Consider the following 27,575-nt stretch of genomic DNA (forward strand, 5'->3'; position numbering starts at 1 on the left):
CTATATTTCCGTTAAATCCACCCTGAATTCTAATCCAGTGTGATAGTGCTAACTCAGTTCTCCTCACATGTAATGGCAGTTCCCTGGATTTCACCAGCAATGCATTATGGGTGTGGTTTTGACTCGGGAGATGAGTCAGAGGAGAACCATCCAGAAGACAAGGTGAACAGATAAAAGTCCATTCAGACAGGTTCTACGAGGAACATTCGGTTCCGCTGCAACTTGGTGGGTAACAAAAGCCCCTTAAACTAATACAAAAGTATATCATTACTCCTATCTTCAGTTACCTTCCATCTGTACATATGTAACAGTTGTGGGTCATGGAACGAGACGACTCAAGTGATTGTTTTCCAACATTTATTTATTGAAGACAAAATATCACCAATGAATTGCCTTCAGACCGTTTTCTGCCCCTCTGCTCCCTCAGCAACGTGTGATTTAATTCATTTTCTTCAAATACACACTGACCAATCAGAGCTCGGCACGTGGGCCGTTAATGAATATTACATAATCACAGTTTAAACTGACAAATGCAAAAAAAGACGGCTGGCAATAAATCTCAGACTGTGTGAATTAGTAAATTAACAGATTTATGACATCACTGCTTCATTTAGAGCAGGATAGATCTGACTATAAGTACATGTGTGTATTATGGTAAATGAATGTGTTGCAGATGTGTTTTCATGGCGTGTATGACGATATTTTAGCCTTGTTCTTTCAGCTGTAGCCTTAGTGGTGTGAAACAGACTTGGGAGTAAATAGAAAAGAAATGTGTAAATATTCTCTCATCACACATTCACTGACGTGTGTCGGCTTCTTGAGTCGTGTCTCACAGTCTCCGGCTACTTTAATGTTTGGTGTGGGTGATTTTAAGTTATGGAAGGAAACTTCCTTCCTGCTTAGAATTATATTTATATATATTTTTATTTATTTGCCCAAAAGTCTGTTTCACATCGCTGGGGTCTCAGCTGAAAGAATAAGAATACATCAAAGTAAAACATTAACGTGAATACACGTGTTATTATTGTCAGATCTATCGCGTTATAGATGAAGCAGTGATATTATAAATCGGTTAATTTACAGAATGACAGTTAGTGATTTCTTGCCAGCTGTCCTTCCAGCATTTGTCAGTTTAAACTGCGTTACTTTCAGCATGAATTATGTTCATGTTCTTGATGTTGGTCTCAGAGTGCACCAGACTGATGCATTTAACTTTAAAATGTACAACATTCTCACAAAGGCTGATAAGCAGGCATCACCCATCACCTGAGAGAAAACAAGAAATGGAGTGCAGGTCTGAAAAAACGGCATCATTTACGGAAACATGACATGATTCTACAGAGTATACAGACCTCTGTTTTGATGAAAATAGTGTGTTGGGATGCTTCTTTGTCTTGTGAGGAAGGCAGAATGGAGTCTTCAAGGGGCTGTATATGTGCCCAGTGTCCCTTGACTGCGCCATCTCGTACCCCAGTCAAATCCCTGACATCCACACACTCCCACAGGAACACTTGGCCTGTTATGGCTACCAGGAAGACGCGCATCCCGTCGTCTGAAACCTGGAGCGACAGTCGCATAGCGTTCCCTGAGAAAACATACACACATAAGTCCATTCATTGAAGGTTTAACATTGAATTAACTGGAAGTCACTGTATGTTACAGGCTCACAGTAGAGATAATACAATGCATGTACATAACATACAAGTAATGTGCATACCCTGAACGTCAGTAATCACTTGAACTACTTGTGGGACTGCTGCAGCAGTCTTCAACAAGTCTTTATCCCTGTTCCACAGAAAAAGCTCTCCTGAGACCAAAAGTCCACAAAGCCACATACCTGAAAAACAGCAAGAGACAAGTAATGTATTCTCACAATTGACAGGTGACATGCGCTTTGCTTTATAGTTTGCAGATTGTACTCACCATTGTGGGATGAAGCCATAGTCACCACACTGTTGAGCAGAGGATGGAGTTTAGGAGTCCTCTTCTTGGTGCGACCAGACATCATGTTGATCTCACTAATCCGCCTGTCATCTAACAGGAACACAGACTCCTTCTCCTGAAGAGTGACATGACACAGATTCACAGTTGTGTTTCTCTCACATGGATATGTTTAAATGTCTCTGGCTGATACTGTCCTCACCTTCCCAAGCCAACAGAATCGCGGCCATGGTTTCTTCCGTTTGATGCTGGATGACAAAACAACCTCCAGCTTTAGATCCATGTTTGAATGACAGCATCAGTTCTTCCTTCTTATTGTGCACTCAGCAGGGGTTCATCGAGGTTGCAGGATCCCACTAGACAAGCGAGGCGACGTAGGTTAGCGTTAAATGTTAAGTTAACGTTAGCTGACAAGTAAAAACATGCATGTGCTAAATGTGAACATCCTGCAGACTGTTACTTAGAAATATCACTCTTGAATATGCGACGGAATCGTTATATGTTTACGGCATCACGTGACATAAACATTGTTAGAAGCAACAACAACAACCATGTTATGTTGACCATGCCGCTAACTAGCATTAGCTACCTAGCTCGTTTTGCTCACTGCGCGGAGCATTGGCCCCCAAAGAAAGACTTACCTGAGCACTTTAATCATCGGGTAGTCAACTGTTTAAATGCTCACATCATGTGTTGCGGAAATGTTAAATATAACTTTGGCTTTATTATACCGCGGATAATCGTGACATATTTCGAAACTCCCTCCGCTTCAGCGTCCAGAATTATTTCCCATGATCCTCTCGGAGGAAGCTTCAATGCGTTGCCGTAGGAACGTAGATGTAACACACACACACACACACACACACACATGGGGAGGTTCAGGGCAGGCCCTGTCATACAACATTATGGGATGCAAAAACGGAATGAATGAAGGCAGTAGCATTCAAACATAATACTCAAAGGCTGAAAACTCTGCCCCATTATCTTTCTGCAAATGTCTGTATGTTCAATGTCAATACTCCAAAAAGACTCGTGACAATAACAACAACACCTAGCTAGTGTAGAGCCCTGCACATTCACAGACGCCTCAGAATATTGCTGCACTTTTGCCAGCAGATGGCAACGCTGCAAAAGACATTACTGTCAGTATGTGCAAAGCAAAGTGTTTGAGTTCACATGGAAGCCAGTTCTGACTAGAGCAGAAGAGATCACTTTGGTAGATAATGGGCGGGAGGCCGATAAAAGGTTTTTGTGTACTTTGCCTCTGAGCTATTGCAGATATCTCTACACAAGGTCAATGTTCTGTGAGGAACATGCAGGCCTATTAACTATCCGAATGTTTGTGTGCAGTAAGTGGTCCTCTTCACTGTTAACATGCTTTGCGTTGTGCGAACTAAGCTCTCTTATTGGCTTGTTACAGAGAGATATTAGGTTTGACCCCAGGCCCCTGCTGGTATTTAATTACCTTTGCACTACCTTTTAGGCCCTCTGCATGTGTGAATGGATATTATTCATAGTAAACAGTCTTTACACAGCCAAATAGGACATGACTGAGGAACACATGGCAAGAACACGCAGGGCAAAAGCTTAAAAATAGACTAAAAACCCAAAATGTTTTTTAAACACAATACTATCACCTTAGCCTGTCCCCTGAACACTTGTGAGCACTAGTTTGTGTATTGCAATAGCTAATTAATCACTGAATGAAGTAGAACAGTATTTCCAATTGTCTCAATTTGTCAATCACCAATCATAACACGCAAGCATGTCAATACTGAAGGATGCCTGATCACACAAGTGGTGAACACATTCAGGAATGCGTCGGCCTGTTGATCAACTGGAAGGAACTATAGATCGAGATAAGGATGTTGTTGGTTTGTGACTCCAAAGAATGTGTAGATTGCTTTATCTCAGAACCTTTTTATGAGTTTGTGACAGACAAGATGACAATTTTATACCAGTAATGGCAGCAGCAAAGAGTGCAAACAAGTAAGATAAAGGACTATTGAGTCACACTCCAGTCACTGATGGATTTAATCCTGACGAACAAAGTGTGCTATGTACAACTGTATGAACCAGTGAAATACACAAACCTTTTACTTTTTATTGATGAAATCATTTGAATACAATCTACTGTGCACAGATGCAGGTAAAACCATCATCTTAAACTTACATTACCATCAAATCAATCATCAATATAATCATCAAAACTATTTCAAACTGTACAGTTGGAACTCATTCAGTGAATAACTTTTTGTATTGAAATCAGTGTAGTTGAACCGCGGTTAATCATGTGTCACTTCAGAGGTGACTCGTGCTGAAAGCTTTTATCACAAACGGAAACTTTACTGCAACCACAACAGCTAAAGGGGATTGTTTCCTGTGTGGGTTCTCATGTGTCTCTGTAAAGCTGAACGCTGGTTAAAAGATCTCTTACAGACTGAGCAGCTGAAAGGCTTTTCTCCTGTGTGGGTTCTCATGTGGCTCTGTAAATGTGAACGCACGTTAAAAGATTTCTTACAGACTGAGCAGCTGAAAGGTTTTTCTCCTGTGTGGGTTCTCATGTGTCTCTGTAAAGTTGAACGCACGTTAAAAGATTTCTTACAGACTGAGCAGCTGAAAGGTTTTTCTCCTGTGTGGGTTCTCATGTGTATCTGTAAAGTTGAACGCACGTTAAAAGATTTCTTACAGACTGAGCAGCTGAAAGGCTTTTCTACTGTGTGGGTTCTCATGTGTCTCTTCAAATTTTGACTATTGCCAAATGTTTTCTCACACTCAGAGCATCTAAAATGTTTTTCACCAGCGCTACATCGTGAATCAGTGACACGGACTTCATCAGGTTTCACATAGTTTAAACCTGACTGAGGTTCTCTGGTCTTCTTCCCATCAGCACCCTCATCAGTGTCAGAAGAGTCTCCAGGCTTCTCATCAGTATCTGGTTCTGGATGTCTATCTGGATCCAAGTTCCTGTCTGGTTCTGGTCCTCCACAGTCCTCTCCATCAGCTTCTGTTCCCATCTGTTTAGTTTGTCTTTGATGAAGCTGTGAGGACTGAGCTTCCTCTTCTTCATCTTCACTCTTCACAGGAGTGAATGAGAACTTGACATCGGCCTCCTCCAGACCTTGAAGCTGCTCTCCTTCCTGACTGGTGCAGAGTTCCTCCTGTTCTTCTTTCATGTGTGGGGGCTCTGGGTCCTCCTGGTCCAGACTGGAGCTCCACTCCTGCTGCTCAGAGGGAACCTCTTCTTTAACCAACAACAGCTGCTGGATGTCTGCAGGAAAACAGTAAACACACACAGAAGGGTTACAAAGACATTTTAGAATTGAGCAAATAGTCTCCTAGTATTAGTCTTGTAAGTCTACGGTAGACGATCTACAAGTATTAACAATTTATTAAGTCAAGTAGGGCTGGGCGGTATGACCAAAAATCCATATCACGGTATTTTTAAGACTACCGGTTTCACGGTGTTGGGGTCTGACCATGTGGCTTCAACATGTGCTGTGAACAAAGAGAATCAGGCTTTCACTTTGTCAAGCAAAGGTTTCATCCTGATTTGTAGTTTGAGGAGAGCAAAGGAATGTCACACTAGGGTGTGAATTTCCCCCCCCCCCAAAAAACCATGGTTCCGGAAGTCACCTGAATGCACCGCTGCAATCTCATTGGCCGAAAGCCAAGAAACCCCAGGACCCCTGTGGTTCGACCACTGTTCAACAAAACTGCCTGCAGATCACACCTCCATGCTTTTTCCAACATTCCCTCCGGGGTAGCAGGAGGCACGCAAACACTCTCTTCGCCCCGGACCTGCACGCTTTTCCCTTCGACCTCGGTTGAGTTAGGGAGCACGCAAACGCTCTCTTCGCCCGGACCCCCCGTCCAGGCCACAGACGATCCAGCTTCCCCGCCAGCGCGACGCTGGCCACGAGGAAGCAACGGCCCTTCTCCCCTCCTCAAACCCTGTCAGGTCACAAGCCATTTCGCTGGACGAAACAGCCGTGTTCCACGCCGAGTAAAGGCCCACTCCGCCCGCGATAACGAATCCGCTTCAGCGATCCGTTCTCTGCTTTTTGCTTCTTTTTCTTTTTGTGCACACATTCCGGCGAAGGAAAGACGACCAAGCCTCCCTCCTTCACCGACGATTCCCGGTAAGACGCACGGACCACGCCGTCAGCCAAAGTTAGATCACCCTCCCTGCAGCGAGGATAGATCACGTCTGCGTTTCGCTCCAGAGCGAGCTCACGCCAACGGACCGAAGCCGCACCAGCAAACGCCGTGCGACACACAGTGCCCGCTGCAAAGCCGCGCCGACCCGCAAGCTCCCCCTGTCCCCCTTCCTGCCGAGGAAACGGACCACTTTGCCACGAACACAATTCAACGTTGCAACGACGCATCGACAAGTAAGATTCTTGGCATCTGGGTGTAGCTTAGCTTAAATTAACTTAAGTTTAATTCAGGCCATTCATTTATATGTTGATATTCCCGTGTTTAAGTTACTGTCGCGTGATATTGAGATATCGCGCAATCATTACGGAGCAGAGAAGCTCCGCTGTATTAGTGTATTAACTGCTATGACTGTTTATTTGGGATTATTTTCATTCATCATCTTCCACTCCGTGTGGGAGTTCTCTTTTTATTAACTCGACTCTGAGTGAGCTGAGGTGCGTGGCTTATCACGGCATATGTTACCGGCAGTTCAAAGACGACAGCGGAATACTTATGCGTGATAGAACCATCAAACTCAGGCTCCCGACAACATCGCACGCCGAAGTGTGATGCACGTCGAGTTCTCGCTCCTTTTTTCCTTTCTTCCTCCTCTCACGTAACACGCACACACAGCTCCTATCTCTGCCCCTGGGGAAACCCCGTTCAAACGATCGCCTCACAACACATGTGTGCATCGGCACACGTGATTACATACAGCAGTCTCACCGCCATTTTGTCCGAGTCACTCGACTCTGCCATCTGGTGGTAGTTTAGCTGTAGTATCTTAAGGCCCCTCCCCTTTTGGCCCGCGGCACTCGACGCCGCCATCTTTGTAGTCTTTAGCGTAGGGCTGGGCGATAAATCGATTTAATCGATTAATTCGAATGTGTGCTTTAAGGCGATGTGTTTTATTGAAAATCGAGAAAATCGCCCCCACCCCTCCCCCCCGTTGGGTTCCCGTAGTAGAGTGCGCGCGCATTGTTTACAAACTAAAACAATGGCGGCCAGCAGCTTCACTGCATTTTGGAGACATTCACCAACTGTACTCCGCATGAGAAGAAGAGTGCCCGGTGGAAAGCCATCACGGATGCAGTCGCGATGTATATCGCAAAAGATATGGTGCCCATATACACCGTGGAAAAGCCGGGTTTATTCACCTTCTCAAAGCTTTGGACCCCAGGTACGTGCTACCAAGCCGTAAACATTTTTCTGACGTTGCCTTGCCTCGGCTGTACAATAGTACACGCCAAAGGATCTCTGCGGAGCTGGAGGGGATGTCATTCTACTCCGCAACAACTGACCTGTGGTCCAGCAGGTTGACCCAGACACCGATCCACTTGACTGGTGGAAGCGTCACCAACTTAACTTTCCAAGGCTAAGTACTTTAGCAAAGAAATACCTCTCTGTGCCAGCTACAAGTGCCCCCTCTGAGAGGCTTTTCAGTGTGTGGGGGGGGCATTGTTACATGCCACCGTGCATGCCTGAAGCCAGAGGTAGTAGACAGGCTTGTCTTCCTGGCAAAAAATATTTAGAAAAAACATGCACTACTGTTTAATACTGTTGGTTATGTTGTGAATGCACTTGATTTTGTTTACATGCACTTATTTACTGTGCAAAATATGTTATGTTGATGTTAGATCAGATGTTGCACTTTTGAAAATGTGAATGTTAAAGGGTCACATACATTTTATTTCATGCTGTGTTTGTATCAGTGTATTCAGTTAGAAAAGCTTACTGTAAAAAGTTACATTTGCACAGTTGTTTACAATGGAAGGCTACTATTTAATGCCATTTAATGTTATGTTTAATTTAATTTTATATTTAAATGATTCAGGCAAACAAAAGAGTGACCAAATACTTTTTGTATACTACAGGCACCTTTCTACAATGTTCAGGTTTTGTTTGCACTTTATTTTTATCAACCTACTTGGGAAAATCATCACAAAATAAAAGAAAAAATTGTTTTCAACAGCTTCTGTCATCTGCAAAAAATTTTGGGGGAAAAAAATCGATTTAAATCGTGAATCGGATTTTTTGTAAAAAAATCGGAGATTTTTTTTTTAGGCCATATCGCCCAGCCCTACTTTAGCGGTAGCTAAAAGACTCTCCTTCCTTTTCACCCACAGACCCACACACACACACACACAGACATACACCCTCATCCATTTTACGCATTCTTTAGTTTAGGCATATAAAATTGTATGATAACGTTTGTTGGTTGCAATATTAATTGATTTGATCACTTATTATTTTGATTTAATAAACTCTGTTATACTTTAAGGAGCAGTCGTCTGTGATTACTTGTGCATATGTATTTGATAAGACTGTATGTAGTAGCCTGTGCTCGAACTTAAAACCTTCACTGTCACTGAATGTATAGTCATACGCAGACTATTGACATTATGAGTGACTACTAATTATGAGACTTAGTTTTATCGTTTGGTTATTGGTCCCTGTTCGCAGGGTGGTGCCCCGTTGTTATTAATAATCATTAATAATTGTTACATACATTAATAATTCTATTGATGTCAAGAATTCAGTTTCTTAAATGCCGATAACCCAAACACGCTCCTTTAGTTCCCAACACGGTATAACACGGTATATTTTTCCGCCTCAATGCAGTGGTCCTGCAGCTGAAATACCACCTTATAACCGCATTATGGCACCACAGCTTCTATTCGTTTTTAAGGCTGTAACTATGTATGAGTCGTTTCAATAACGGCCGGTCAACCGGCGGTGAACAGCAGTTTGTGTGGCGTGTCTTCCGTTCCGTCACTTCCTGTTTCCTTCATCTACATTCCCCTAGGCCCTAAGCCCCTCTATGGAAAGAAACTAGATTAGACCGTAGGATTTAGTTGTTAGTAGGTGTTTAGGTTTATTTCTTTAGATGGATATATATATCCCCGATTATATTATCAGAACAGTGAAGAAACGTTACCCTCAAAATGCACACTCCGGTACAGTAGGTGGCGGTATGTACTATGCAAGTGGATGGAATTTAAAGAAGAAGCCGCTACATGTAGCCTATAGCTTCTTGCCACCGTCTATTTATATTTATGACAAATACCACACATATTATGGTAATCAGCGTTGCATGTGTCTGACCTAAATACCTTCTGTTCAGTCTTTGTTCATCCTGCATCGCTCTTTTCTGTTCTTTAATGTAACGTTACTACCGCGACAGAGCCTCTCACAGCTGTGAGCAGACTGTTGGCGAGCTTTACCCAGCATGCAGTTCGGCGGAGAAATTTTTATAAATGTACACGAATGTTATTCGTGCTACAAATTGTTTATCTGTCAGAAACTGTTGAGTCGTGGTGTTTTGCCCAGTTAAAGAGCGTTAGTTGTGGATTGTTAATTGTTGTAATCAGAATTGTTGTTACAAAGTTAGAAGTTAAACCATGACTAGGGTTCCCACTCAATACAGGTAAGACAACTAGCTCCGATCGTAGCACCCGCAGCGGTGAACAATATATGTTGCTGCCTGTTGAAGAGCAACAGAAGTTGTTTCAGCTGTGCACCGGTATATGAAAAATTCATATCGTCACATTGTGTGTGGGAGTCCTGGAGTCTCAGGGATGGGGAAGGTGGTGTTCCTGCAGGTTGCTACACAATATCCTACCGACTAACCAGATTCACAACACAACTAGTTACAAGTTTTAAGCTACCACATGAGTGTCAGAGCTCCCTCTTTGTACGGGGAGCGCGTGAGTGCCTCACCTGGAGATTCAAACCTTTGCTCTATCACACGCAACACTATTGCAAATGAGCGCACACACACACACATAATACTGTTATGTTCAAAATTTCTCAAACAAAAGGTAAGGGAAAAAGCCCCCCTCCTTGTTCCAGAGGAGAAGAAGCATCAGAGGAGAAGAGGCAGCTCCCTCCCCCCCTGCTCTCTTTCTTCCATCATTAAGCAGGGCCGAATCAGCTGGTTGAAGTTTAAATCAAAAGGAATTTACACGACACACTGGTGTGTCCGCCTCATGGTCCAGATGAGGTCTGATTATCTCCGGGGATTCACAGTTTCTTTGTCCCTCCAAAGTCTCTGAAATGTCTCATATTACACATTCTTTAGCCCATCGATCAGCTCAGTGATTGGCTGAACCCGTCGGACTTCAGTCGGCCACTTCCTTGACCAATTCACCCCCTTTCTTGAAGGCTGTGCTCAGAAACTCTTCAGCAACATCCCCCCTCTCTGACTTTATGGCGGTGTCATAAATTCTCTGGTTTCTCTCACAGTGCACAACAAATTCAGTAACTCTCCCTTTAGTTTAAACCTTCTACAAGTAAACAGATTGTAACGCATAATATCCATCGCTAGGAGCGCTTTAAAACTTAAATTCCTCACAATACTTATACGTTTAATGCCTGTAAATACCGCAAGCATATTTCTACAACAGCGAGAACCATCGCCTATACAAAATGAAGTGATTCGTTTTCATTTAACCTTGTTACTGTATGGTTTAATATTAACTTCCACTGTTACTGTAAAGCCGGTAGAATTGTGGCATATCTTCTATTTACAATTAATATGCATTCTATCCGGTTCAATGGAGTGGTCTCGTGTGACGTCACAGTTTAGCTGTCGGCCATGTTGGAGTACACACAAAGCCACTGGCATGCACGGCTGAGTCGCATAACCTATCGGTGGTGAACTTTTGTGCTGTCTTTGGTTGTGGCAGCAGAGCTGATAGAGACAAGAAATCATTCTTTCGTTTGCCAGCGGTCATTACACATCAAGGAAATGACACGAAGGAGCTATCCAAGCGACGTCGCGAGAAATGGCTGTCACGAATCTCTCGAGATATAAAGGAATGGAATTTGGCGTACACTAGAGTATGTGCGGATCACTTTATAAGTGGTCAGTGATTTTATTTACTAATTCGTTTGTGAACAGTATTTAATAAAGGAAATATAAATTAAACTTGGACATGAGAAGGTTACCGAAGCTTCATCGGCCCGTGACAGCAGTCGGTACCAGAGACGTGTCGAGCGTGTACAACAGGCGAAACACAGAGATGCAGCCTCAGCATTGCTTGATATGAGTTTAACGTCAGATCATATATATATACACACACACCGATGGATGAAGTTATGGGTTAGTTTAAAGTTAATTCCTACACACACGCACACAATGACGTGCATGTACAATGTAAACAAACACACGTGTCTGTTTGCGCTGAGTAAACATTGAATATTGCTAAATATCTGACCAGATCTGTATATATTTACTCTTCCAATGACGAGATGAGAATTCTCGACGACCGTTGCTTTGACGTCTCGGACCCATCCACTGACAAACTGATTATAAGCGTCGAGCCCTTTGTAGCACGCCAACTCGTCTTCTGTGTAAGGACTGGGGGTGTTCACGAGATACGTGTAGATGTTGGCGTAGTTTACCGATGGAAGATAAGTAGGATCGGCACTGAAACCATCTGCACTCATCGTATAGGGATCCAAGTTACCAATAACCTTCAATTTGGCCAGGTAGTGAACCTTTGATGCACTATCCAGTGATTCAAAGTATGGTATTTTCGCCGCACTTCCTTGTTTACTCGCCGCCATGTAGGTTCTGTATGTACTCCAACATGGCCGACCGACCTCGTAACTAAGGAGATCGTGACGTCGGTGAGACCACTCCATTGTTGAAATCATGATGTTCAGGCTCCTTAAAACTCTCTCTCATTACTTCAGGGCCTTTGGGAGCAACTGCACGTGGGACAGTTGGGACCGGAAGTACACTGGCTGTGGTCATTACAGTAAACAGTGTCTGGCAGTGTGATGAGAGGGCACGTGAGCCCTTGTTGCTGTACTTCATCTCATTGGAGCAGAGGCTGCAGTTAGCATACCCTGCCTTATCAATGCATTTAAAACACTGACAGCGGGAAGCTGTACTGCTCTCTCTTCAAGTCTGTTTAGACCTCCACCTTTATCCAGGCCCAGCTCCACTCACATCCTCTTCCTGAAGCTCTTTGACCTCATCATCTCATCAGTATCTGGGCCTCATGTTTCAAGTTATCACCACGAAATCGCCTCATTCTACTTTGAGTTAAACAAAAGAAACTGCAACCAGAACCGCCAGTGTTCCGGTGTAACGTTAATGAGTGACCGCGTGGACTGAACCGGAACGCGAGGGTGATTCATGTTTCATCACGTTACGCTTTTTCCTCCTAAATCTTGATAATGATGAGCGTTAGCCGTTGACAAAGTTCCGCATGCAGTGGACGTTAACTTAACCCACCAAGTCTGAACGGTAACGGAACTTAAACTTTAACGGAGGGAAATGAAGACGGTGTAGACATCTTAACGCTGATTGGCCAAGACTCGACACGTCGCATCAAATATGTTTTATTGCGAAGATCACGACATCACATTTTCTCCTTGTCTCACTCCAATCTGAGAACGCTGACTGGCCAGTTGACCCCCCCCCCCCCCCAAAAAAAATTAAAACTCTACGGATCTACACTCACGTGGATGCTATATTTTGATTCAAAACGTCTTATTTCGCCGAAAAGCGACACGTTTGCAGGTATTAAATCAGGAGAAGAAGAAAACGACGAATTGCAACAGAGTCTCACTCCAAACTACATTGAAAGTTATCAGCCGGAGCATGAACAGTGTTTGAGAGAAGAAATAAAGTGAACCCACGTGCTCTTTGTATCCGGACTTCGGGGTTGAGAACAGCGTCCAGAAGTTCCCGTTGTCGCTTATTCGCCTCTTTTGAACGATAGATTTCCTCCTCGTATTCTGCTATCGTTCTTTCAAACATACCTAATATATCTTCATCAGCCGCAGTTAGTCGCTGGTTGACCAAAGATCTCAACAGGTCTACTTTAGACATTTTCACTAAACCACATAAAGTTTTTGTAGCGTTAGACATTCCTGCAGCTATCCCCGTTATTCCAGTCACCAACGTGGTTAGCTAGTAGCTCTTAGTAGCTGGCATTCACGGGAGAAAAAGAGCAAGCCGCCATTGTCTCTTTGGTCTGGGAACTCACTGACCGTTTATTTTGCGCATGCGCACAACAGCACACATCCTCCCACGTGACATCACTGCACAGGCCACTTAACATGGCTTTGCTACTCCATATTAGGAAAATGCTCAACAGTTTTCCTCCAGACGAACTCCGTTAAAAACACCGTTTACTCTCATTAAACTCTGACTAGCGCTGTGTTGGTCACTTCCGTCCCCGTCCGTCTGTTTCCAGGTAGCATGCTAAGCTAACTTCAACAGCTTTATAGGCTGCCAGGAGATTAGTACTCTTCTTCTTCCTCTCCTCCTTCTTCTTTCACTTTAATGGCGCGGAGTGTGCAACATGACTTTATGACAGTTATCATTTAAACACAATAATAATGGTATTTATAAATATAATGAAACAATTAGAAATAAACTTCATATTGCAGTCATATTCTGGCTTTTTAACCCGTTCCATTCAAAACATTAAATAAAGCCCTTTTAAGCTGAACTTGTTTGTCCCCTGCCTCTAACAGTCCTTTCATGCTCCACTCCCTTCCTGTATCTACCACTCTGTTCTTCAGTCTCTTTCCACCCTGAACTTCCTCCACTCTATCAGCACATGTTCTACAGTTTCTTTACAGTTGCATATCTCACATTTATCCCACTCTGTCTTTTTCATGATGTGTATAACGTGTCATTGAGTCCTGTATGTCCGAACCTTAATCTGAAAGTAACATCTTCTTTTCTACTTTTACTTCCATCACTTCTCACTCTGACTGATGTCTGAATTTTGTTGTAATTTCTACCCTTATTGTCATAATTCCAAATTTCCTGTCAAGATGTCCCATCCAAAGCTTTTACCAGAGAATGTCGAGTACTCCCAACCATTGTACAGGACAGTCGATGCTATATTTCCGTTAAGTCCACCGTGAATTCTAATCCAGTGTGATAGTGCTAACTCAGTTCTCCTCACATGTAATGGCAGTTCCCTGGATTTCACCAGCAATGCATTATGGGTGTGGTTTTGACTCGGGAGATGAGTCTGAGGAGAACCATCCAGAAGACAAGGTGAACAGATAAAAGTCCATTCAGACAGGTTCTACGAGGAACATCCGGTTCCGCTGCAACTTGGTGGGTAACAAAAGCCCCTTAAACTAATAAAAAAGTATATCATTACTCCTATCTTCAGTTACCTTCCATCTGTACATATGTAACAGTTGTGGGTCGTGGAACGAGACGACTCAAGTGATTGTTTTCCAACATTTATTTATTGAAGACAAAATATCACCAATGAATTGCCTTCAGACCGTTTTCTGCCCCTCTGCTCCCTCAGCAACGTGTGATTTAATTCATTTTCTTCAAATACACACTGACCAATCAGAGCTCGGTACGTGGACCGTTAATGAATATGACATAATCACAGTTTAAACTGACAAATGCAAAAAAAGACAGCTGGCAATAAATCTTAGACTGTGTGAATGAGTAAATTGTATATGTGCCCAGTGTCCCTTGACTGCGCCATCTCGTACCCCAGTCAAATCCCTGACATCCACACACTCCCACAGGAACACTTGGCCTGTTATGGCTACCAGGAAGACGCGCATCCCGTCGTCTGAAACCTGGAGCGACAGTCGCATAGCGTTCCCTGAGAAAACATACACACATAAGTCCATTCATTGAAGGTTTAACATTGAATTAACTGGAAGTCACTGTATGTTACAGGCTCACAGTAGAGATAATACAATGCATGTACATAACATACAAGTAATGTGCATACCCTGAACGTCAGTAATCACTTGAACTACTTGTGGGACTGCTGCAGCAGTCTTCAACAAGTCTTTATCCCTGTTCCACAGAAAAAGCTCTCCTGAGACCAAAAGTCCACAAAGCCACATACCTGAAAAACAGCAAGAGACAAGTAATGTATTCTCACAATTGACAGGTGACATGCGCTTTGCTTTATAGTTTGCAGATTGTACTCACCATTGTGGGATGAAGCCATAGTCACCACACTGTTGAGCAGAGGATGGAGTTTAGGAGTCCTCTTCTTGGTGCGACCAGACATCATGTTGATCTCACTGATCCGCCTGTCATCTAACAGGAACACAGACTCCTTCTCCTGAAGAGTGACATGACACAGATTCACAGTTGTGTTTCTCTCACATGGATATGTTTAAATGTCTCTGGCTGATACTGTCCTCACCTTCCCAAGCCAACAGAATCGCGGCCATGGTTTCTTCCGTTTGATGCTGGATGACAAAACAACCTCCAGCTTTAGATCCATGTTTGAATGACAGCATCAGTTCTTCCTTCTTATTGTGCACTCAGCAGGGGTTCATCGAGGTTGCAGGATCCCACTAGACAAGCGAGGCGACGTAGGTTAGCGTTAAATGTTAAGTTAACGTTAGCTGACAAGTAAAAACATGCATGTGCTAAATGTGAACATCCTGCAGACTGTTACTTAGAAATATCACTCTTGAATATGCGACGGAATCGTTATATGTTTACGGCATCACGTGACATAAACATTGTTAGAAGCAACAACAACAACCATGTTATGTTGACCATGCCGCTAACTAGCATTAGCTACCTAGCTCGTTTTGCTCACTGCGCGGAGCATTGGCCCCCAAAGAAAGACTTACCTGAGCACTTTAATCATCGGGTAGTCAACTGTTTAAATGCTCACATCATGTGTTGCGGAAATGTTAAATATAACTTTGGCTTTACGTGTTATACCGCGGATAATCGTGACATATTTCGAAACTCCCTCCGCTTCAGCGTCCAGAATTATTTCCCATGATCCTCTCGGAGGAAGCTTCAATGCGTTGCCGTAGGAACGTAGATGTAACACACACACACACACATGGGGAGGTTCAGGGCAGGCCCTGTCATACAACATTATGGGATGCAAAAACGGAATGAATGAAGGCAGTAGCATTCAAACATAATACTCAAAGGCTGAAAACTCTGCCCCATTATCTTTCTGCAAATGTCTGTATGTTCAATGTCAATACTCCAAAAAGACTCGTGACAATAACAACAACACCTAGCTAGTGTAGAGCCCTGCACATTCACAGACGCCTCAGAATATTGCTGCACTTTTGCCAGCAGATGGCAACGCTGCAAAAGACATTACTGTCAGTATGTGCAAAGCAAAGTGTTTGACTTCACATGGAAGCCAGTTCTGACTAGAGCAGAAGAGATCACTTTGGTAGATAATGGGCGGGAGGCCGATAAAAGGTTTTTGTGTACTTTGCCTCTGAGCTATTGCAGATATCTCTACACAAGGTCAATGTTCTGTGAGGAACATGCAGGCCTATTACCTATCCGAATGTTTGTGTGCAGTAAGTGGTCCTCTTCACTGTTAACATGCTTTGCGTTGTGCGAACTAAGCTCTCTTATTGGCTTGTTACAGAGAGATATTAGGTTTGACCCCAGGCCCCTGCTGGTATTTAATTACCTTTGCACTACCTCCTTTTCATCGCGAGGAAGATGACAGCAGCCATTGCCAATAGGTGAAAGAGGAGACTTCACCGGACCTTAATTGGTTCATTTGCCGCTGCCTGCCAGGCGCAGATGGAGCTCTTTATTAGTGTCACTGCTAGGTACATTCTGGTCTGATGAGAACCATCTTAAGAGAGCGAGCTCGACATCATGAGGAGACGATGGCATGGCCAAAGCAGAATAATAATTAGGATGAGAGTTGCACAAGAAACAAACTGTTACACATGTGTGCATTCATAATATAAGCGTACCCATCTTCTATCACCAATTTCTTATAATTGTCATGCTTATGACCATATTGTTTAATCTAGCTGGGTCCTCAATGAGGCTTTTTTGTATACTAGTATTTGAGTGTTTGTATTTCTGTGTGTGTTTAGATGTTTACAAATGTTTCGCATTTGCATGTTCCTCTTGCAAAGTATCAGCCTATTGTTGAGATATTTTAGGCCCTCTGCATGTGTGAATGGATATTATTCATAGTAAACAGTCTTTACACAGCCAAATAGGACATGACTGAGGAACACATGGCAAGAACACGCAGGGCAAAAGCTTAAAAATAGACTAAAAACCCAAAATGTTTTTTAAACACAATACTATCACCTTAGCCTGTCCCCTGAACACTTGTGAGCACTAGTTTGTGTATTGCAATAGCTAATTAATCACTGAATGAAGTAGAACAGTATTTCCAATTGTCTCAATTTGTCAATCACCAATCATAACACGCAAGCATGTCAATACTGAAGGATGCCTGATCACCCAACACCCTTTCTACACCATGAATAAAAATAAACAACAATGTAAAGAGTAATATAGGTTTACTCTGTAATTACTCTATGATTAATGTTTATTTGAATGTTCCCTGCTCTCTCAAAAAGGCATGCCTGCACATAAGGTGGTGGCAGTTGGGTTAGCATTTCTGGATAATCCTCCAGCAAACTGAACGACAACATTTAGATTATAAAGACGTGATCATTTGACCAGAAAGCATCAGTATAATGTTTTGCACGATGCTCTTAAGGCACATGCTAACTGTGGGCTCCTTTTAATTTAATAAACTGTTGAGCCATTACAACAATTAACGAGAGAATAATGATCCATCTACATCCTGAGTGTTCAATATAGGGAGGGACAGCATGACAAGGATAGAGTGATTAACCCCCGCTGGATCATCGTCCTCGGTGTGTGCACCCATCTGGGTTGTGTGCCCATCGCCAACGCCGGAGACTTCGGAGGCTACTACTGTCCGTGCCATGGCTCCCACTACGATGCTTCAGGAAGGATAAGAAAGGGACCTGCTCCTCTAAAGTTCCCTTCTATGAGTTCACTGAGGAGGACGTAGTCATAGTGGGATAAATACTGGAGCTCTGTCTCAGTTCCTCCCTGTAATATGTATTTTTTAGATGGCTCCGTGTGAGAGCGACATAAAACGTGTGTATTTACCATTAAAGACATATTTCCAACTCTATGATTGAGCTATTGTCTTTTCCCTCGTATAAAAGAGAGTTGTTTTTCTTTGATTGATCTGCAACACTGAGCTTGATGTCTTTTGATTCACTGACATTTTATTTATTGTTTTAATCTCCATAGATTTCTTTCATTCCGCACTATTTTTAGCATTTAGTATTTTCCAAACAGCATTATGTAACACAATGTATGAGGGCCGGGTGTGATCAGGTCCAACCCCTTTGCTGCCGCACCAATCCTGATATATTGTGTTGGAGCTGTGTGATAAAGTCAAAGGTGGGGCCTGTTTCATGGTTACCTAAAGTTGAGCTGGTAAAAGTGCTCATACACATGAACAAGAGGCCTGGGGAGCACAACGATTAGGATAAGATGATGGTACCATCAAGAAAAGCCACCGGCAATCTAAAAAAGTATCGACAAGTGGTGAACACATTCAGGAATGTGTCGGCCTGTTGATCAACTGGAAGGAACTATAGATCGAGATAAGGATGTTGTTGGTTTGTGACTCCAAAGAATGTGTAGATTGCTTTATCTCAGGACCTTTTTATGAGTTTGTGACAGACAAGATGACAATTTTATACCAGTAATGGCAGCAGCAAAGAGTGCAAACAAGTAAGATAAAGAACTATTGAGTCACACTCCAGTCACTGATGGATTTAATCCTGACGAACAAAGTGTGCTATGTACAACTGTATGAACCAGTGAAATACACAAACCTTTTACTTTTTATTGATGAAATCATTTGAATACAATATACTGTGCACAGATGCAGGTAAAACCATCGTCTTAAACTTACATTACCATCAAATCAATCATCAATATAATCATCAAAACTATTTCAAACTGTACAGTTGGCGCTCATTCAGTGAATAACTTTTTGTATTGAAATCAGTGTAGTTGAACCGCGGTTAATCATGTGTCACTTCAGAGGTGACTCGTGCTGAAAGCTTTTATCACAAACGGAAACTTTACTGCAACCACAACAGCTAAAGGGGATTGTTTCCTGTGTGGGTTCTCATGTGTGTCTGTAAAGTTGAACTCTGGTTAAAAGATTTCTTACAGACTGAGCAGCTGAAAGGCTTTTCTCCTGTGTGGGTTCTCATGTGTCTCTGTAAATTTGAACGCGCTTTAAAAGATTTCTTACAGACTGAGCAGCTGAAAGGTTTTTCTCCTGTGTGGGTTCTCATGTGGCTCTGTAAAGTTGAACGCTGGTTAAAAGATCTCTTACAGACTGAGCAGCTGAAAGGCTTTTCTCCTGTGTGGGTTCTCATGTGGCTCTGTAAATGTGAACGCACGTTAAAAGATTTCTTACAGACTGAGCAGCTGAAAGGCTTTTCTCCTGTGTGGGTTCTCACGTGTCTCTGTAAAGTTGAACGCACGTTAAAAGATTTCTTACAGACTGAGCAGCTGAAAGGCTTTTCTCCTGTGTGGGTTCTCATGTGGCTCTGTAAATGTGAACGCACGCTAAAAGATTTCTTACAGACTGAGCAGCTGAAAGGTTTTTCTCCTGTGTGGGTTCTCATGTGTATCTGTAAATTTGAACGCGCTTTAAAAGATTTCTTACAGACTGAGCAGCAGAAAGGTTTTTCTCCTGTGTGGGTTCTCATGTGTATCTGTAAATTTGAACGCGCTTTAAAAGATTTCTTACAGACTGAGCAGCAGAAAGGTTTTTCTCCTGTGTGGGTTCTCATGTGTATCTGTAAATTTGAACGCGCTTTAAAAGATTTCTTACAGACTGAGCAGCTGAAAGGCTTTTCTCCTGTGTGGGTTCTCATGTGGCTCTGTAAATGTGAACGCCTGTTAAAAGATTTCTTACAGACTGAGCAGCAGAAAGGTTTTTCTCCTGTGTGGGTTCTCATGTGTGTCTGTAAAGTTGAACGCACGTTAAAAGATTTCTTACAGACTGAGCAGCAGAAAGGTTTTTCTCCTGTGTGGGTTCTCATGTGTGTCTGTAAAGTTGAACGCTCGTTAAAAGATTTCTTACAGACTGAGCAGCAGAAAGGTTTTTCTCCTGTGTGGGTTCTCATGTGTGTCTGTAAAGTTGAACGCACGTTAAAAGATTTCTTACAGACTGAGCAGCTGAAAGGCTTTTCTCCTGTGTGGGTTCTCATGTGGCTCTGTAAATGTGAACGCACGTTAAAAGATTTCTTACAGACTGAGCAGCTGAAAGGCTTTTCTCCTGTGTGGGTTCTCATGTGTCTCTTCAGATTTTGACTATTGCCAAATGTTTTCTCACACTCAGAGCATCTAAAATGTTTTTCACCAGCGCTACATCGTGAATCAGTGACACGGACTTCATCAGGTTTCACATAGTTTAAACCTGACTGAGGTTCTCTGGTCTTCTTCCCATCAGCACCCTCATCAGTGTCAGAAGAGTCTCCAGGCTTGTCATCAGTATCTGGTTCTGGATGTCTATCTGGATCCAAGTTCCTGTCTGGTTCTGGTCCTCCACAGTCCTCTCCATCAGCTTCTGTTCCCATCTGTTTAGTTTGTCTTTGATGAAGCTGTGAGGACTGAGCTTCCTCTTCTTCATCTTCACTCTTCACAGGAGTGAATGAGAACTTGACATCGGCCTCCTCCAGACCTTGAAGCTGCTCTCCTTCCTGACTGGTGCAGAGTTCCTCCTGTTCTTCTTTCATGTGTGGGGGCTCTGGGTCCTCCTGGTCCAGACTGGAGCTCCACTCCTGCTGCTCAGAGGGAACCTCTTCTTTAACCAACAACAGCTGCTGGATGTCTGCAGGAAAACAGTAAACACACACAGAAGGGTTACAAAGACATTTTAGAATTGAGCAAATAGTCTCCTAGTATTAGTCTTGTAAGTCTACGGTAGACGATCTACAAGTATTAACAATTTATTAAGTCAAGTAGGGCTGGGCGGTATGACCAAAAATCCATATCACGGTATTTTTAAGACTACCGGTTTCACGGTGTTGGGGTCTGACCATGTGGCTTCAACATGTGCTGTGAACAAAGAGAATCAGGCTTTCACTTTGTCAAGCAAAGGTTTCATCCTGATTTGTAGTTTGAGGAGAGCAAAGGAATGTCACACTAGGGTGTGAATTTCCCCCCCCCCAAAAAACCATGGTTCCGGAAGTCACCTGAATGCACCGCTGCAATCTCATTGGCCGAAAGCCAAGAAACCCCAGGACCCCTGTGGTTCGACCACTGTTCAACAAAACTGCCTGCAGATCACACCTCCATGCTTTTTCCAACATTCCCTCCGGGGTAGCAGGAGGCACGCAAACACTCTCTTCGCCCCGGACCTGCACGCTTTTTCCCTTCGACCTCGGTTGAGTTAGGGAGCACGCAAACGCTCTCTTCGCCCGGACCCCCCGTCCAGGCCACAGACGATCCAGCTTCCCCGCCAGCGCGACGCTGGCCACGAGGAAGCAACGGCCCTTCTCCCCTCCTCAAACCCTGTCAGGTCACAAGCCATTTCGCTGGACGAAACAGCCGTGTTCCACGCCGAGTAAAGGCCCACTCCGCCCGCGATAACGAATCCGCTTCAGCGATCCGTTCTCTGCTTTTTGCTTCTTTTTCTTTTTGTGCACACATTCCGGCGAAGGAAAGACGACCAAGCCTCCCTCCTTCACCGACGATTCCCGGTAAGACGCACGGACCACGCCGTCAGCCAAAGTTAGATCACCCTCCCTGCAGCGAGGATAGATCACGTCTGCGTTTCGCTCCAGAGCGAGCTCACGCCAACGGACCGAAGCCGCACCAGCAAACGCCGTGCGACACACAGTGCCCGCTGCAAAGCCGCGCCGACCCGCAAGCTCCCCCTGTCCCCCTTCCTGCCGAGGAAACGGACCACTTTGCCACGAACACAATTCAACGTTGCAACGACGCATCGACAAGTAAGATTCTTGGCATCTGGGTGTAGCTTAGCTTAAATTAACTTAAGTTTAATTCAGGCCATTCATTTATATGTTGATATTCCCGTGTTTAAGTTACTGTCGTGTGATATTGAGATATCGCGCAATCATTACGGAGCAGAGAAGCTCCGCTGTATTAGTGTATTAACTGCTATGACTGTTTATTTGGGATTATTTTCATTCATTGTCTTCCACTCCGTGTGGGAGTTCTCTTTTCATTAACTCGACTCTGAGTGAGCTGAGGTGCGTGGCTTATCACGGCATATGTTACCGGCAGTTCAAAGACGACAGCGGAATACTTATGCGTGATAGAACCATCAAACTCAGGCTCCCGACAACATCGCACGCCGAAGTGTGATGCACGTCGAGTTCTCGCTCCTTTTTTCCTTTCTTCCTCCTCTCACGTAACACGCACACACAGCTCCTATCTCTGCCCCTGGGGAAACCCCGTTCAAACGATCGCCTCACAACACATGTGTGCATCGGCACACGTGATTACGTACAGCAGTCTCACCGCCATTTTGTCCGAGTCACTCGACTCTGCCATCTGGTGGTAGTTTAGCTGTAGTATCTTAAGGCCCCTCCCCTTTTGGCCCGCGGCACTCGACGCCGCCATCTTTGTAGTCTTTAGCGGTAGCTAAAAGACTCTCCTTCCTTTTCACCCACAGACCCACACACACACACACAGACATACACCCTCATCCATTTTACTCATTCTTTAGTTTAGGCATATAAAATTGTATGATAACGTTTGTTGGTTGCAATATTAATTGATTTGATCACTTATTATTTTGATTTAATAAACTCTGTTATACTTTAAGGAGCAGTCGTCTGTGATTACTTGTGCATATGTATTTGATAAGACTGTATGTAGTAGCCTGTGCTCGAACTTAAAACCTTCACTGTCACTGAATGTATAGTCATACGCAGACTATTGACATTATGAGTGACTACTAATTATGAGACTTAGTTTTATCGTTTGGTTATTGGTCCCTGTTCGCAGGGTGGTGCCCCGTTGTTATTAATAATCATTAATAATTGTTACATACATTAATAATTCTATTGATGTCAAGAATTCAGTTTCTTAAATGCTGATAACCCAAACACGCTCCTTTAGTTCCCAACACGGTATAACACGGTATATTTTTCCGCCTCAATGCAGTGGTCCTGCAGCTGAAATACCACCTTATAACCGCATTATGGCACCACAGCTTCTATTCGTTTTTAAGGCTGTAACTATGTATGAGTCGTTTCAATAACGGCCGGTCAACCGGCGGTGAACAGCAGTTTGTGTGGCGTGTCTTCCGTTCCGTCACTTCCTGTTTCCTTCATCTACATTCCCCTAGGCCCTAAGCCCCTCTATGGAAAGAAACTAGATTAGACCGTAGGATTTAGTTGTTAGTAGGTGTTTAGGTTTATTTCTTTAGATGGATATATATATCCCCGATTATATTATCAGAACAGTGAAGAAACGTTACCCTCAAAATGCACACTCCGGTACAGTAGGTGGCGGTATGTACTATGCAAGTGGATGGAATTTAAAGAAGAAGCCGCTACATGTAGCCTATAGCTTCTTGCCACCGTCTATTTATATTTATGACAAATACCACACATATTATGGTAATCAGCGTTGCATGTGTCTGACCTAAATACCTTCTGTTCAGTCTTTGTTCATCCTGCATCGCTCTTTTCTGTTCTTTAATGTAACGTTACTACCGCGACAGAGCCTCTCACAGCTGTGAGCAGACTGTTGGCGAGCTTTACCCAGCATGCAGTTCGGCGGAGAAATTTTTATAAATGTACACGAATGTTATTCGTGCTACAAATTGTTTATCTGTCAGAAACTGTTGAGTCGTGGTGTTTTGCCCAGTTAAAGAGCGTTAGTTGTGGATTGTTAATTGTTGTAATCAGAATTGTTGTTACAAAGTTAGAAGTTAAACCATGACTAGGGTTCCCACTCAATACAGGTAAGACAACTAGCTCCGATCGTAGCACCCGCAGCGGTGAACAATATATGTTGCTGCCTGTTGAAGAGCAACAGAAGTTGTTTCAGCTGTGCACCGGTATATGAAAAATTCATATCGTCACATTGTGTGTGGGAGTCCTGGAGTCTCAGGGATGGGGAAGGTGGTGTTCCTGCAGGTTGCTACACAATATCCTACCGACTAACCAGATTCACAACACAACTAGTTACAAGTTTTAAGCTACCACATGAGTGTCAGAGCTCCCTCTTTGTACGGGGAGCGCGTGAGTGCCTCACCCGGAGATTCAAACCTTTGCTCTATCACACGCAACACTATTGCAAATGAGCGCACACACACACACATAATACTGTTATGTTCAAAATTTCTCAAACAAAAGGTAAGGGAAAAAGCCCCCCTCCTTGTTCCAGAGGAGAAGAAGCATCAGAGGAGAAGAGGCAGCTCCCTCCCCCCCTGCTCTCTTTCTTCCATCATTAAGCAGGGCCGAATCAGCTGGTTGAAGTTTAAATCAAAAGGAATTTACACGACACACTGGTGTGTCCGCCTCATGGTCCAGATGAGGTCTGATTATCTCCGGGGATTCACAGTTTCTTTGTCCCTCCAAAGTCTCTGAAATGTCTCATATTACACATTCTTTAGCCCATCGATCAGCTCAGTGATTGGCTGAACCCGTCGGACTTCAGTCGGCCACTTCCTTGACCAATTCACCCCCTTTCTTGAAGGCTGTGCTCAGAAACTCTTCAGCAACATCCCCCCTCTCTGACTTTATGGCGGTGTCATAAATTCTCTGGTTTCTCTCACAGTGCACAACAAATTCAGTAACTCTCCCTTTAGTTTAAACCTTCTACAAGTAAACAGATTGTAACGCATAATATCCATCGCTAGGAGCGCTTTAAAACTTAAATTCCTCACAATACTTATACGTTTAATGCCTGTAAATACCGCAAGCATATTTCTACAACAGCGAGAACCATCGCCTATACAAAATGAAGTGATTAGTTTTCATTTAACCCTGTTACTGTATGGTTTAATATTAACTTCCACTGTTACTGTAAAGCCGGTAGAATTGTGGCATATCTTCTATTTACAATTAATATGCATTCTATCCGGTTCAATTGTTGAAATCATGATGGTTCAGGCTCCTTAACACTCTCTCTCATTACTTCAGGGCCTTTGGGAGCAACTGCACGTGGGACAGTTGGGACCGGAAGTACACTGGCTGTGGTCATTACAGTGAACAGTGTCTGGCAGTGTGATGAGAGGGCACGTGAGCCCTTGTTGCTGTACTTCATCTCATTGGAGCAGAGGCTGCAGTTAGCATACCCTGCCTTATCAATGCATTTAAAACACTGACAGCGGGAAGCTGTACTGCTCTCTCTTCAAGTCTGTTTAGACCTCCACCTTTATCCAGGCCCAGCTCCACTCACATCCTCTTCCTGAAGCTCTTTGACCTCATCATCTCATCAGTATCTGGGCCTCATGTTTCAAGTTATCACCACGAAATCGCCTCATTCTACTTTGAGTTAAACAAAAGAAACTGCAACCAGAACCGCCGGTGTTCCGGTTTAACGTTAATGAGTGACCGCGTGGACTGAACCGGAACGCGAGGGTGATTCATGTTTCATCACGTTACGCTTTTTCCTCCTAAATCTTGATAATGATGAGCGTTAGCCGTTGACAAAGTTCCGCATGCAGTGGACGTTAACTTAACCCACCAAGTCTGAACGGTAACGGAACTTAAACTTTAACGGAGGGAAATGAAGACGGTGTAGACATCTTAACGCTGATTGGCCAAGACTCGACACGTCGCATCAAATATGTTTTATTGCGAAGATCACATTTTCTCCTTGTCTCACTCCAATCTGAGAACGCTGACTGGCCAGTTGACCCCCCCCCCCCCCCCCAAAAAAAATAAAAACTCTACGGAGCTACACTCACGTGGATGCTATATTTTGATTCAAAACGTCTTATTTCGCCGAAAAGCGACACGTTTGCAGGTATTAAATCAGGAGAAGAAGAAAACGACGAATTGCAACAGAGTCTCACTCCAAACTACATTGAAAGTTATCAGCCGGAGCATGAACAGTGTTTGAGAGAAGAAATAAAGTGAACCCACGTGCTCTTTGTATCCGGACTTCGGGGTTGAGAACAGCGTCCAGAAGTTCCCGTTGTCGCTTATTCGCCTCTTTTGAACGATAGATTTCCTCCTCGTATTCTGCTATCGTTCTTTCAAACATACCTAATATATCTTCATCAGCCGCAGTTAGTCGCTGGTTGACCAAAGATCTCAACAGGTCTACTTTAGACATTTTCACTAAACCACATAAAGTTTTTGTAGCGTTAGACATTCCTGCAGCTATCCCCGTTATTCCAGTCACCAAAGTGGTTAGCTAGTAGCTCTTAGTAGCTAGCATTCACGGGAGAAAAAGAGCAAGCCGCCATTGTCTCTTTGGTCTGGGAACTCACTGACCGTTTATTTTGCGCATGCGCACAACAGCACACATCCTCCCACGTGACATCACTGCACAGGCCACTTAACATGGCTTTGCTACTCCATATTAGGAAAATGCTCAACAGTTTTCCTCCAGACGAACTCCGTTAAAAACACCGTTTACTCTCATTAAACTCTGACTAGCGCTGTGTTGGTCACTTCCGTCCCCGTCCGTCTGTTTCCAGGTAGCATGCTAAGCTAACTTCAACAGCTGTATAGGCTGCCAGGAGATTAGTACTCTTCTTCTTCCTCTCCTCCTTCTTCTTTCACTTTAATGGCGCGGAGTGTGCAACATGACTTTATGACAGTTATCATTTAAACACAATAATAATGGTATTTATAAATATAATGAAACAATTAGAAATAAACTTCATATTGCAGTCATATTCTGGCTTTTTAACCCGTTCCATTCAAAATGTTAAATAAAGCCCTTTTAAGCTGAACTTGTTTGTCCCCTGCCTCTAACAGTCCTTTCATGCTCCACTCCCTTCCTGTATCTACCACTCTGTTCTTCAGTCTCTTTCCACCCTGAACTTCCTCCACTCTATCAGCACATGTTCTACAGTTTCTTTACAGTTGCATATCTCACATTTATCCCACTCTGTCTTTTTCATGATGTGTATAACGTGTCATTGAGTCCTGTATGTCCGAACCTTAATCTGAAAGTAACATCTTCTTTTCTACTTTTACTTCCATCACTTCTCACTGACTGATGTCTGAATGTTGTTGTAATTTCTACCCTTATTGTCATAATTCAAAATGTCCTGCCAAGATGTCCCATCCAAAGCTTTTACCAGAGAATGTTGAGTACTCCCAACCATTGTACAGGACAGTCGATGCTATATTTCCGTTAAGTCCACCCTGAATTCTAATCCAGTGTGATAGTGCTAACTCAGTTCTCCTCACATGTAATGGCAGTTCCCTGGATTTCACCAGCAATGCATTATGGGTGTGGTTTTGACTCGGGAGATGAGTCAGAGGAGAACCATCCAGAAGAAAAGGTGAACAGATAAAAGTCCATTCAGACAGGTTCTACGAGGAACATCCGGTTCCGCTGCAACTTGGTGGGTAACAAAAGCCCCTTAAACTAATAAAAAAGTATATCATTACTCCTATCTTCAGTTACCTTCCATCTGTACATATGTAACAGTTGT

At 43.5% G+C, this 27,575-nt stretch overlaps 4 protein-coding genes across 4 annotated transcripts; all 4 read right to left on the minus strand.

Moving 5' to 3' along the window:
- Positions 1-830: 830 nt before the first annotated feature.
- On the minus strand, positions 831-2,720 carry LOC306792504 (ciliogenesis and planar polarity effector 1-like). The gene is made up of 6 exons (XM_079289683.1): positions 2,583-2,720; positions 2,144-2,297; positions 1,924-2,059; positions 1,718-1,837; positions 1,353-1,585; positions 831-1,266 (listed from the first exon to the last, which is right to left on the minus strand). Exons 2-6 carry the CDS (start codon positions 2,222-2,224, stop codon positions 1,165-1,167), a joined length of 672 nt encoding a protein of 223 aa, XP_079145809.1. The 5' UTR covers positions 2,225-2,297; positions 2,583-2,720; the 3' UTR covers positions 831-1,164.
- Positions 2,721-4,083: 1,363 nt separating this feature from the next.
- On the minus strand, positions 4,084-13,121 carry LOC306792499 (uncharacterized protein). The gene is made up of 2 exons (XM_079289677.1): positions 12,796-13,121; positions 4,084-5,212 (listed from the first exon to the last, which is right to left on the minus strand). The coding sequence occupies exons 1-2, from the start codon at positions 13,025-13,027 to the stop codon at positions 4,305-4,307; spliced, it is 1,140 nt and encodes a 379-aa protein (XP_079145803.1). The 5' UTR covers positions 13,028-13,121; the 3' UTR covers positions 4,084-4,304.
- Positions 13,122-14,468: 1,347 nt separating this feature from the next.
- LOC306791916 (ciliogenesis and planar polarity effector 1-like) lies at positions 14,469-15,892 on the minus strand. The gene is made up of 5 exons (XM_079288832.1): positions 15,748-15,892; positions 15,309-15,462; positions 15,089-15,224; positions 14,883-15,002; positions 14,469-14,750 (listed from the first exon to the last, which is right to left on the minus strand). Exons 2-5 carry the CDS (start codon positions 15,387-15,389, stop codon positions 14,530-14,532), a joined length of 558 nt encoding a protein of 185 aa, XP_079144958.1. The 5' UTR covers positions 15,390-15,462; positions 15,748-15,892; the 3' UTR covers positions 14,469-14,529.
- A 1,207-nt stretch (positions 15,893-17,099) lies between these two features.
- LOC306792323 (uncharacterized protein) lies at positions 17,100-26,682 on the minus strand (the record flags this gene model as incomplete). Its single annotated transcript, XM_079289387.1, has 3 exons — positions 26,047-26,682; positions 20,058-20,807; positions 17,100-17,122 (listed from the first exon to the last, which is right to left on the minus strand). Exons 1-3 carry the CDS (start codon positions 26,276-26,278, stop codon positions 17,100-17,102), a joined length of 1,005 nt encoding a protein of 334 aa, XP_079145513.1. The 5' UTR covers positions 26,279-26,682.
- Between the last annotated feature and the right edge of the window lie 893 nt (positions 26,683-27,575).

This window comes from Melanostigma gelatinosum (genome assembly GCF_949748355.1).
Source record: "Melanostigma gelatinosum genome assembly, chromosome: 18".
Classification (NCBI taxonomy): Eukaryota; Metazoa; Chordata; class Actinopteri; order Perciformes; family Zoarcidae; genus Melanostigma; species Melanostigma gelatinosum.

What these genes read in the sequence shown, in the direction of transcription:
- LOC306792499 (XM_079289677.1), bottom strand. Translation starts at nt 13,027, where the DNA reads ATGTCTAACGCTACAAAAACTTTATGTGGTTTAGTGAAAATGTCTAAA. An exon ending in AGTCCGGATACAAAGAGCAC is followed by an intron (nt 5,213 to 12,795) that starts GTGGGTTCACTT and finishes GTTTTCCTGCAG; the next exon opens with ACATCCAGCAGCTGTTGTTG.
- LOC306791916 (XM_079288832.1), bottom strand. Translation starts at nt 15,389, where the DNA reads ATGGATCTAAAGCTGGAGGTTGTTTTGTCATCCAGCATCAAACGGAAG. An exon ending in TATGGCTTCATCCCACAATG is followed by an intron (nt 15,003 to 15,088) that starts GTGAGTACAATC and finishes GCTGTTTTTCAG; the next exon opens with GTATGTGGCTTTGTGGACTT. An exon ending in AGTGATTACTGACGTTCAGG is followed by an intron (nt 14,751 to 14,882) that starts GTATGCACATTA and finishes ATGTTTTCTCAG; the next exon opens with GGAACGCTATGCGACTGTCG.
- LOC306792504 (XM_079289683.1), bottom strand. Translation starts at nt 2,224, where the DNA reads ATGGATCTAAAGCTGGAGGTTGTTTTGTCATCCAGCATCAAACGGAAG. An exon ending in AGTGATTACTGACGTTCAGG is followed by an intron (nt 1,586 to 1,717) that starts GTATGCACATTA and finishes ATGTTTTCTCAG; the next exon opens with GGAACGCTATGCGACTGTCG. An exon ending in CTATTTTCATCAAAACAGAG is followed by an intron (nt 1,267 to 1,352) that starts GTCTGTATACTC and finishes GTTTTCTCTCAG; the next exon opens with GTGATGGGTGATGCCTGCTT.